The sequence below is a fragment of the Vipera berus genome (assembly GCF_964194415.1).
Source record: "Vipera berus genome assembly, chromosome: 3".
NCBI lineage: Eukaryota > Metazoa > Chordata > Lepidosauria > Squamata > Viperidae > Vipera > Vipera berus.
Window position 1 is genome coordinate 197,273,356 of NC_138204.1, and position 12,353 is coordinate 197,285,708.

General features: G+C 39.5%; 1 protein-coding gene across 1 annotated transcript in view; it reads right to left on the reverse strand.

The window, feature by feature from the left end:
• Positions 1 to 12,353, reverse strand: part of SYBU (syntabulin) — a gene marked incomplete at both ends in the record, with an annotated part of 46,977 nt that overhangs the window by 9,437 nt on the left and 25,187 nt on the right. Inside the window, one exon of the mRNA XM_081325622.1 lies at positions 7,181 to 7,286. Coding sequence (XP_081181748.1) covers positions 7,181 to 7,286 — 106 coding nt within the window. The remainder of the gene's footprint in view (positions 1 to 7,180; positions 7,287 to 12,353) is intronic.

A 12,353-nucleotide genomic window follows, 5' to 3' on the forward strand; every position in this document is an offset into this window, starting at 1 on the left:
AGGCCTCAGAATATGATTAATTTTTGGGTTCCCTATGTGGTTGACTCTAGCCACCTTCCCGCGGTTGGGGTTACGTGCCAAAGGTCTAGGGGTCTCAATGCCACGACAGTAGGGGGTTACCTTACCTTTGGCCCAAACGTCAATTTCATGGAGGCGATTGTCGCGAGGTCGGCTATGGCAAATGGCCTGGATGTGGCCCGTTTTTCCGCACATCCTGCATTTTGCGGAACGGAATCTGCAAGTTGCTCTGGGATGGTTGCCACCGCAGCTTCCACATCTGGTGTCTGTGTCGCGCGGTCTGGTCGGGTTGTCCCTCGGTTGTCTTTGCGGTGCTGTTGCCTGGTATCTGCGTCCCAGTTCTGGTGCTTCGTTGCGAGAGGGTCTTGCCGACATTTTCCCGAATCTTCTGGCGACTTCGGCTATGTCGGCTTCCCATTGTTGATCCACCTCCCCACTGTCCACATGGCTTTCCAGATTTATTTCGGCTGAAGCGCCCATGCTATTGCGGGGGGGGGGGTCTTGACTTCCACTTCCAGTAGATTCGTACGTTAGTAATTCGTCGAGGACTTCTTGTAGATCACCGGTGGGCTTAGCAATAATTCGATTTTGTAATTGTTCATCACGCAAGCCCAGCACTACTCTGTCTCGAATTCTGATTTCGAGGTTATCATATTTGCAGCGCAAAGCTGCCTCTCTGACCGCTGCGACGAACTTCGTGATGGACTCGCCGGGTCTCTGATTGCACTTTTCAAATATACGCCTCCAAAACAGTTCAGATCTCTTTGGCATAAAATGCACTTTTAATTTGGCCAGTAAGTCAGCGTAGGAGACACTTGATACCGGCATTGGTTGGCACAGGCCGACGGCAACCTGGTAAACGGGTGTGCCGCTGATAGTCAATAGAGCTGCAGCCTTCTTCCGGTCATCGGTTATGCCATTAACAAGCAAAAACCCTTCGACCTGGCCAACGTATTCTTCCCAATCCTCAGGGTAGTTTGGATCGAACTCTTTCAAAGAGCCGACTTGCGCCATTCGGAGGTTTGTTGAATTCCGCCGCGGCCGCCGACGGTTGACTGTGTTTTAAATTTTACCGCCTTACGCACAGCTGATTATCGCCGCTCCTTCACTAGTCCGCCGTCTATCCCACCTTCGTCGCCACTTGTTAAGTTCGGACAGACGAATGACTCAGTGAGGTTTCACAGTAAGAACGTTTATTAATACACATATGTCAACTGTCAACTGTCAGTTAAACTTCGGCTTATATACTCCGGAACGCTTGAACTGTAGCCAATCCCCAGCCCGGAATTTCCCGCCGTTTAAACATCAACCAATAATTGCACCCGTGTTTCCCGCTTCACAGAAACCACTCATTTATTAACTACTGACACAACACTGCCCGTGGAGCTTAGGACTGCCCCCGACCTTCGATCATTTCGCTGAGACCTGAAGAGCTGGCTCTTCGAGCTTTCCGGCCCAGGCTGAGTTTTAATTGGGTTTTAACTGGGGTTTTATATGTTTTATATTTTTTCAGGGATTTAGTTTAATCCTTTTAATTGTTCTTAATTTTTGTATTGACGTTTTTTATGCCCTGTAAACCGCCCTGAGTCCTACGGGAAAGGGCGGTATATAAATTCAATAAAATTCAAATTCAAATTCAAATATTTCACTCAGTAATTTCACTCAGCCCTGCTGAAATCTTGTGAAATGTTAACATATTTTACATTGTTTTGGGATGCCTTGCAGTGGTTTGGTGGGTCACCAACACCCAAAATAGGTATTTATGAGGTCCTTGTTGCTCTCTGAGCTTGGTAGCTTTCTTGCAGACATTTCATTACTAAACTAGGTAACATCACCAGTACTAGTAGGTAACTGATGATGTTACCTAGTTTGGTAATGAAATATCTGCAAGAAAACCACCAAGCTCAGAGAGCAACAAGAACCACACAGTTCAACCCTGAACTACAAATATTCTCTTCTGACAGTAGTTTTATTTATGTATTTAATCACTGAATTTATATTCTACCTTCCTGTTTGTTTGAACTGATTAAAAATTAACAAAAATACAAAATATAAAACATAACAGGAAACTCAATGCAAGTAAAATCAAATTTAAACATTAAAACCAGGTTTATTCCAATAATCAAAAGCTTGGCAAAAAGAAGTACATTTTTGCTATTTTATAAACTTTTGTTGAAAAAAGTAGGCTTGCTGGCTTGGAAATTCTGGTAGTTGATGTCCACAAATTCTAAAAGTCACCGAGATTGAGAAACATTAGTTTAGAGTTGCTTGCCTGTTTTTATTTAATAATTGCTCTAAATTACAATGTGCAGAGGTCACAAGAGACTAAGCCAAGATTGTAAACATCCATGGTCTATTCAGGCACTATGCCAGATTGTAATCATACTTTCACTCTTTTTTTTCTTCTAATGATTGCAAATTTAATTTTGAAGTCATGAGACCTTGTTTTCTTATATAGTAAAAGTACCATTTTTTAAAAATGTTTGATTTCTAACCATATTTCATAAGAACAACATGGCATTGACATAGTAATGAACCATGCTCACTTTGCTTTGACCATTGGTTAGAGAATCTATTCACTGGAAAAGTATAGATCAAATATATTTTTATAACTTAATATTATGATAGATCTTTAAAGTGAATACTGAACAAGTTACACATGCTTATTAAGAGCGCTTTCTCTCTCTCTCTCTCTCTCTCTCTCTCTCTCTCTCTCTCTCTCTCTCTCTCTCTCTCTGTGTGTGTGTGTGTGTGTGTGTGTTCATATGTGTATGTGTATACACCCACATCTAATAATTAAAACTGTATCTTCTGAAGTATAAAAATAAGCTGACAAATAATAGGCAGAACGCATGGATGAGAAGTCACCAGTCAAGAAGCAGGAAGTCTTAATTAAGCATCTCTTTGAATTGGTTTCCTCCACCCATTGCAAGGAACACTTTATATCATCCAGATGGTATCATGGCTGTTTGTCACAGAAGCTTCTTAAGACAGAGGTTAGTGGCTTGGATCACATTTCTTTCAAGAAAAGGAAGAGGGGAGGCAGGGAAGAAGAAGACACAGCAGTGCAATTGCATGAATGAATCTCTGGCCCACATGTGGGGAAGAAAAGCCACACTTACAATTTTAAACCAGGAGGAAAATAGTGTCTCTGTTGCACATACATGGCATGGCCAAGATATTTTTGGCAGGCAGAGTTTAGCTCATTGATTCAAAGGCTCCATTTGAAAGAATATGATGTAGAACATTGGTGGAAAAGTAAAAGCCTAACCCTGTGTTTTCCTTGCTTTGCTTCCTTGGTACTAATAAAGGAAAATATTTGCAGCTCAGGACTGACATGATGCTCTCTGAGCTTGCTTAATGTCTACGGAGATTCTCAGTCATCCAGGTCATGGTTGTCCCAAAGGTGTTCCACCATACAGTCAGAGCTGAAGAAGCTTCTTGGATGAGAAGCGAAACTTTTTCAAAGAAAAACAAGAAAGTCCAGTTGCCTCCTGAAAAAGCATCTTTAGGACAGTCTGAGCTTACTTGTTTTCTTGCAGATGTTTCATTACCCAGACTAGGTAACATCTGTGCAAGTAAGGGATGCAGTTTGCTGTCAGTTTATATATTCTAGTGACTTGTCTGTCAGCGTTGGTGGGGGTGGTCTTAGAGATTCTTTAGTTGGGCTGTTTGCTGTTGGTTTCTTTGCCAGTTTCTTGACTGGGGTATTGTTTACTTGATTTTTGGTCTGATGTTAACCTTGGAATTCATCTGTGTTGATCTTGGTGCTGATTGCTGGTGGAGAGATGCTTGGGTCTTTTTGTTCCCTTTTGGGCTGGTTTATTGTCTCTTTTGCATAATTTATATATGTTGATGGTGTCTGTGTATCTATTGATGGATAATTTGTCAGAGTGCCAGGCTTCTAGAAATTCCCTAGACTAGGATGGTCACATTTCCCCAACTGAAACTATGGTTAAATTTGTCTATATGCTGTAAAATTAAAGGATTTTCATCATGTCTTCTGACTGCTTGTTGGTCTTCATGGAGGCATTCTGACACTGACAGGCAAGCCACGAGAATATAAACTGACAGCAAACTGCACTCCTTACTAGCGCTGGTAATATTACCTAGTTTGGGTAATGAAATGTTTGCAAGAAAACAAGCAAGCTCAGAGACCACCAAGGACCCCTTTTGCTTCCTTGGCTCAACTAATTCATTTGTTGAGATTTGTCATCATGATAAAGAGCTCCTGCTCAAACATCCAGAATTCTTTCTGAGACCTAGAAGGATTGGAATGGAAGCTGCCACGTTTTTTCATGTAATTCAAACTAATTCAGTTCTCTCTATAAAGAATTTTGTTAGAAAGAGGGGAAATAATGACCACAATTTGTACTTGGCCAGAACATAGTGAGAATAGTATGAATGTAGGAACATATGTGTTTAAATGTAAAACAGACCATCAGCAGTTGAAAAAAAGTAACTCTTGTCTCTAAAACTGAAAAATCCAACAAAAGAATGCAATATTAGCGGACAAGATGCTAGAAAAGAAACTTCCCTTGAACTGAACCTGGAAAGCTTCATAAAGTCTTCTTGATAACATGGACATTGCTTCTCTTTGATTTATTTCAGGATGTTTTCAACTTCTTGGTTTGGCCCTTGGATTCCAAGAATGCAAGCTAAACTGGGAAGTTGAAAAACATCCTAAAAGAAAGCAAAGCAAAATATCTTCCATATAGTTATTTAAAAAATCCTGTCAAGCACCAGGAAAATCAGGAGATCCAGGCAGTTCAAATGGGTATCGATTTATTGTAAGCTTTAAGCTCTCTACAAGAATATGAACTACTAATGATCAAAGCAATTTAGTGATAGATAAGGAATTCACAATGGGATGGACTTAGATCTCTTGTGGGCATAAAGGGACTCATGACTGATGATGCGTTTGACCCCCACTCTCGGACTCAGCTAGAATAGAATAGAATAGAATAGAATAGAATAGAATAGAATAGAATAGAATAGAATAGAATAGAATAGAATAGAATAGAATAGAATAGAATAGAATAGAATAGACCTTGGAGGTCATCTAGTCCAACCCCCTTCTCAGGCAGGAAACCCTATACCATTTCAGACAAATGGCTGTCCAGGCTGTCTTCTTAAAAACTTCCAGTGTTGTAGCATTCACCACTTCTGGAGGCACATTGTTCCACTAGTTAATTGTTCTAATTGTCAGGAAGTTTCTCCTTAGTTCTAGGTTGCTTCTCTTCTTGATTAGTTTCCATCTGTTGCTTCTTGTCCTGGCTTCAGGTGCTTTGGAGAATAGCTTGACTCCCTCTTCTTTGTGGCAGCCCCTGAGATATTGGAACACTGCTATCATGTCACCCCTAGTCCTTCCTTTCAGTAAATAGACATACCCAATTCTAGCAACCGTCTCCTACAACTCCACAGTCATCAAAAACCATACTACCAGATTCAACCTGCTTGAAGTTTTGAGGCCAGATATCACCAGCTAGACGAGACAACTTTGCTGGACAAACACTCTTTTGGCCTGCATCTCCCAAACCCTGGTTTGCAATACAAAGTAAGAATTCTTTCATTTCTTACATTTTCTTGGACCATAATCCTCTTCATAACATTTAGCTGATGACATGGACCATTTATCCATGAAAACATTTGCCTTAATGTATTTTTCAACCATTAAGTTAAAAGACCCCAACAAGTGGGAAATGAGCCTGAAAGCCAATCAAAGTAAGCTCTTGCTAGAATTTGGATGATGACTACCTGGGTTTCTAGAATTGTTGTTAAACTTTTGAAGAATTCCAGAAGTTTCAGACTTGCATTGTGGCAAGATGGTGGCTCACAAATTTAATATTTTTTTTAAAAAAACCTGCCACTTTCTTAGCTCCCAATGTTCTGTAGCCCCAAAGGAATCACAACTTTGCACAACTTTTCAACATGCAACAAGACACCTACTCAGACTGATAAAACTAGAAGGGATTAAAGTTGTACTGGCAGAGGGTTAATAGCATTAAGAGCAGGGCTTTTTTTGTCATAGAACGCTCAGAACGGAGTTCCGGCACCTTTTTTGGATGCAACCTTGTAGGGTACGCAGGGAGGGTTGTATGACGTGTGAGTTCCGGCACCTTTTTCTTTTACAAAAAAAGCACTGATTAAGAGAGTACAGTGAAGAGAACAAGGCTAACTGTTTCCTTGTTCTCTGAATTCTAATTATTTTTCACTTTGTTGGGTTGTAAAAGTAATATGAAGAAAGTTTTATACCTTTAAAAGAGTTTTGGGCAATCATTTGAAGCTGCTTTTGATATTTTTTGATAGGTCCTAAAGTTGCAGTTGATGGAACACAGAGAAAAGTAGTTGAGACCCTGTCACATAGGTGGTGCCATTTTTTTAATCCTACCCTGCTTTGGAGGAGGAATGGGGCTATTTTCTTAATTTTAAGAACAACATTAAGCATGTTTTATTATTTAAACTTCAGCTTTCAGGTGTCCTTTGCTTCATAACGGGCAGGAAAATGCACCACTGATCTTTGGAAGCAGTACTTAAAGGGCTTCTCAGAACTACAAAAATTGATTTCAGGCAATCCTGGGCCTAACAGTGTCTCAAGATAATAATTTTTATGTAAGTGTTAGATTTCTCTTTCTACTACTTATCACAGATGCAACATTGGAATGCATGCATGGGTAGAATTGACCATTTAAATTATTTTCCTTCTCTGCTATACTCTAATAAAGATAGTCCTCGATTAACAGTATAACCATTCATTTAATGACTGTTCAAAGTTAAACCAGCACGTATTTTTAATAGTTTTTTTTCCAGATTTTTCATACTTAATGACTGTTGCAGTATCCCCATGGTCACGATGATCAAAATCCAGATGCTTGACAACTGGCATGTATTTATGACGGTTGCAGTGTGCTTGTGATTCCCCTTTGCAAGCTTCTGACAAGCAAAGTCAATGGCAAAGCTAGATTCACTTAACAACTATGTTACTAACTTAACAACTGCAAGAAAGGTTATAAAATTGGGCAAAGCTCACTTAACAGCAACTGTCTTGCTTAGTAATGGAAATTTGGGGCTCAGTTGTGGTTATAAGTCGAGGAATACTTGTAATGCCCACACTTCCCTATAAGTAACCCAGATGAAAAGGGAATAAAGTATTGTGACATACTTGCGGGGAAATGATGATCTTTTGTTTATGGAACCAGCAGACATGTGGACTTCAGGAGCTGAAATGCTTCCTGTACTACTCGATGAACTAAAATCAGCTTCGCTTCCTGGAAAGGAAAAGGGAGGAATAAATTTGACGGAAATTCTATCTCAAAGATTAATGTACGTCATACAAGCCTCACTATGAATCACCACCATCATCCTGCCTGGCTTGAAACTTTCCCATCCTGCCATTTGCAAAACTGGAAGGGCAGATCCCATTTTCAGATATTCTAACATTTCCCCAGGAATAAAGAGCAAAGATAAAAATAGCTCTTCTACAAATTAAATTATTAAACAAGCAAATAAAATGTAGTTTCTTTTTCATTGTTATGAGCTGCCCTGAGAATTTTTCTTTCCCCAAGACAAGCCTATTGTAATTTAAAAAAAAATTCAACTTGAAAGCAATTTATTTGCTTGGGTTCCTTTTGTTTAGTAGGAATCAATTGACATGCTAAAGTACCCAGTCTTTTACAATAGCTGTTCCCAAAGAGACAATCCTTAAAAGAATCCAAAGTATTCCTACCCCGAAAAAGGCCTTTTTTTTTAGATATTGAAGAGTTTCCAGCTGGGAGAAAAATCATGCTTGGCAACAGATTTTTGATGATACTTTCTTTCCTGCATGGCTCCCAACTCTATTTGCCATACAGTTTCATTTCTGCAACATTTTCCCAAGGAACTCTAGATCTAAGCCCAAAGCTGCAATCAAATTGAAATTTATATTGTGTTTTCTGCTATGGTTGATTAAGATTTTTTTGCCCAATATCTTTTATTGTTTTTTCCTATTGTTTTTACTGTATATGTACAGTATGCTCCAGGTTTCATGGCTGTTAGCCGCCCATTCAGTCTGATTAAGAAAGGTTGGAGCCATATAAATTCCTATAATAAATAATATCTACTTGATTCAGAAAGGGCAGCCAGTGGCATACCTTCCACTTCCAACCATTTAAGATTGTACTCCCCAAATTCATTAACTTTAAAATGGTGCCATTTTTTTTCAGATTTTTTTTAAAGAAATGATACCATAGGCACATCAAATCTCCATTGTATTTACCCATAATCTTTTTAAAAAACCCAAACAAATGACAAGGGCACATGTTCTTCCTCTACTGATGTCACTGCATCACTGCCATGGTCCATTAAAAAGGGTGAACCTATACCGCTTAACCCTGACTTAACAACATAGTGTTAAAAATGGTCTTCTGTATTAAATTAGATGGAATGGAGCCACTGGCATGTTAATCTGGCTGAGGTAATATCTCAGTCTCTTCAGTGGACTTCCCCAAACAAGAAGATTCCTTATAGTACTAGAACATAGAATAACAGGTTTGGATCTCCCTCTAATGAGCTTCCTGTAGACCAAGGGTAGGCAACCTTGGCTCTTTTATGACTCGTGGACTTCAACTCCCTGAATTGGGAGCATGGCTGGCTCAGGAATTCTGGGAGTTGAAGTCCACGAGTCATAAAAGAGCGAAGGTTGCCTAGCCTGCCCTATACCATTCCAGACAAAGGGCTGTTCAATCTCTTTTTTAAAAACCTCCAGTGATGGAGCACTCACAACTTTTGAAGGCAAGCTCTTCCATTGGTTAATGGTTCTCACTGTCAGGAAATTTCTCCTTAGTTCTAGATTGGATCTCTTCTTGATTAGTTTCCATCTGTTGTGTCTTGTTCTCCCCTCTTGTGCTTTGGAGAATAGATTGTCCCCCTCTTCTCTATGGCACCCTCTCAAGTACTGGAAAACTACTATTATGTTACCCCTCGTCCTTCTCTTTGTTAGACTAGACATACCTAGTTTCTTCTATCATAATATTATTCAACTTAACCATAATATTATTCATTGCTCTTTGGAATGAAGAAACCTACAGTATCTGCTGTGAGAAAATATTAATTTTGATTTACTGAATTAACCAACTGGTAGGGGTTAACTAGTGAGCCAGAAAAGAATAAACCAGTGTTACAATATCCCAGCAAAGGGTACAAATTAAGACAGAGAGACTTCTATGTGTGTACTATTTATACTGTAATGACTTGGAAAAATATTATAGTGTGTTCACTTGGGAAAAATGTTCAGTAATGCAGAAGAACAAGAAAAGTAAACAAGCAGGCTTGAAGCCATGCTCTGGGTCAGCCTTTTGGATATTTTACAATAAACAACAGATTTTGTAAAGTGTTTATAGCCCAGTTTTATATTTATGTTGGCTCAAAGTCTTCATAGATTGTAAAAGAGGAAAAGACGCGCTAATATGATTTCTCCATGAATCACAATGATTTCAATTTTAACTAGAAAAAAAATGGCAAGCAAGTCTCTTGCAGCTTCATCTATCTCTCCTTTTCCTGTTGTCTAGAGGTTTCAGAGAGAGTATTAATTTCTTTTCTATGTGCATAGCTGCATCCTTTCATCTGCATGCCCTCTTCTCAGTCTTAATATTCCTCTTACTTTAATTTCCTAACAATTTTATGGTGCTACCAGAACAGGTATTGATTTTTGTATTTGTAACAACCACCCTGAGCCCAAAAAGTCCAGGGATCTTTCACCATCAAAATCTCTAGTCTAGTCATTTCTGAGCAATTTTTAGAGGTAGCTTCTTTAAACTACAAAGATGAGACCTTACACACCAGATAACTTAAACAATGTTGGCCTCTTTTGCTTACATTTGGGATTGTGTATTTACTCAAGGTTTCCAGAATGGGGAAGGGGGGGAAACTCTCCACAAAAAGAAAAGCTGTAAGATTCTCTTGTAGAGGGATGGGTAATTTATGTATTCTGTGGAGCATAGTTTTATCCTGGTGTCTCCATGGAGACAGATCACTTAGTAACCCCTCACATCAGAGTAACTGTTAAGCAAACCTAGCCAGTACCATAGCAACCAACTTGGCTAAAAGGTAGCCTATCAGCAATTGAGTATTCTCATGAGTAACACTGCATCTCATTATTATGCTCTAGCTTCATCAAAGGGCCCGCACTCCCTTTGAGAAAGGTGTAGGAGAAGACAAGGTATAAGCCAAAAGAAGAATAGGAAAAGACTGCCTGTTAGGAGCAAATTAATCTATTTTATTTGTTCTCTGTGCAACTGGTGGTTGCAGCAATGTCCTGGAATAAATAAAAGTAAAAATAAAGTATATGGAGAGAGAAAAATCTGTAACGTATATATCAAGCTGTGAGGTCTCTTTTCCTCAATGTTTGGTCCTCTGAAGCAGAGGTCCCCAACCTTTTGGGCAGCAGGGACTAGTTTCATGTAGAGATTTTTTCTGCAGACCGAGGGTGTGTCGTTTTGTGTGCTGCCTACATCTCGCGGATGGGGCTTTGTTTTTTGTGCAGACTGGTTGCTAGCATGCCACATCCTGGTATTGGTCCATGAACCGGGGGTTGGGGACCCCTGCTCTGAAGGTCCTGAGTTCTCTAGATTTAAGGGCATGTCTACTGAAAGGGTAAATAATCCTTCTAATTCCAATATAGAGACTTTTATCAATGTTGTCCTCCCTCTGTTTGACAGTTGCCTGTTTGGGAAAGAGATGACAATCTAGTGAGAAGCATAAAAAATCCCAATAGCACAAGCCTAAAGACAAATATTTTAGAGCTGAATGTCCAACTGTTTTGGCCTAAAAGCTGAATTTGGCCTTTAAATGTAATGTTATTTGATTTGATTTAAGATAAATACAATTAAGTGAACATCTATTTAGATGCGTTAAAGCTGTTTGGCAGATGTTGTTGATGGAGAAATCAAGGCACACAAAATATCATTTGTCTTGTAAAAGGATCATCCACCAGTTTTATTGACAGGGTTACTGAGACAGGGTTGAGCTTTTTTGATAATATTTTATTATTATTTTTAATATACTGATTATCATCATCCCATGGAGGTTTATAATACAATCAGAGCTGGTAGCAGTGATTGCTCTGTTACAGTTGCTCGATCTTCAAAAATCAGAATTAGGTTGGTTCTTGGAAGGGAGATCATCAAGAAATCCTAAAGCTGTTAGCTAAAGTTGGGGGGGAAAAAACCATCCCGAAAGAAGTAATGGACAACCCTTCCTTTTTTTGGCACAGGACTTATGTGGCTGGGGAATTATGGGGGCTGAAGTCCACATATCTTAAAGTTGCTAAAGTTGAGAAACACTGGCATAGTATGCCAACTCGCCTCCCTGCCTGGGCTAGAAAAGTCTCCAGACAGGGGAGATGAACTAGTGTGCTGTGCAAAGGAAGTGGTTTGTGACCCTCTCTGCCCAGCTTCTCTGTGGATTTTCTGAGGGAATCAGCAGGAAAGATTGCAAATGGCAGTCAAATGATTTTAGAGGGCTTGGCAACTCATTCTAAGTGCGAGTGGGTTGCCAAAGGCCCAGATTCCAATCATGTCCCTGTGGCAGGACTGTAATAGCTGTAATTTTGAGCGCTGGTCATAAATCCTTTCATTCAGCACCATCATATAATGTCTAAGGGTTGCTGAATGAATGGTGATAAGTTGAGGACTACATGTAAAATAAATCTTGGCAAGAGCCTCTCTAAGCTTTACTGAACATACCCAGTGAAAGAGAGTTGACTATGTCTCTGTAAAATGGATTCCATGGTCAAATTATTTTTACTGTCACAAAGCATTTTTTCCAATGTTTCATGAGAATTTGCCTCCCTGTATCTCAAATGCATCAAATGTATCTCAGTCTTTGCTTAGTGATGGCTCGTTTAGTAACCATTCGCAGTTAGTTATGCATAGTGATGTAAAAAGAACTTTGCAATCAGCCTTTATGATCTTTGTTGAAGCAAGATCATAAATATAGCCATAGCACTTAGACTTCAACACCACTTCATAGTGCTTTACAGCCCTCTCTAATTGGTTTAGAGTCAGCATATTGCCCCCAACAATCTGAGTCCTTATTTTTACCTACCTTGGAAGGATGGGTGAGTCAACTCTGAGCAAGTCAGGATCAAACTCCTGGCAGTGGGCAGAGTTAGCCTGCAATAGTATATTCTACCTACTGCACCAGCATGGCTTTTATATATTCACAGTTTCATTTAAGGATTGCTTTGCTTAATGACCAAGTTGCCGGTCCCAATTGTGGTCACTAAATGAGGACCACCTATATTACAAACTTATGAATTGAATGGAACAAGGTGAAAGTTAGCTGCATATTTCTGTGGG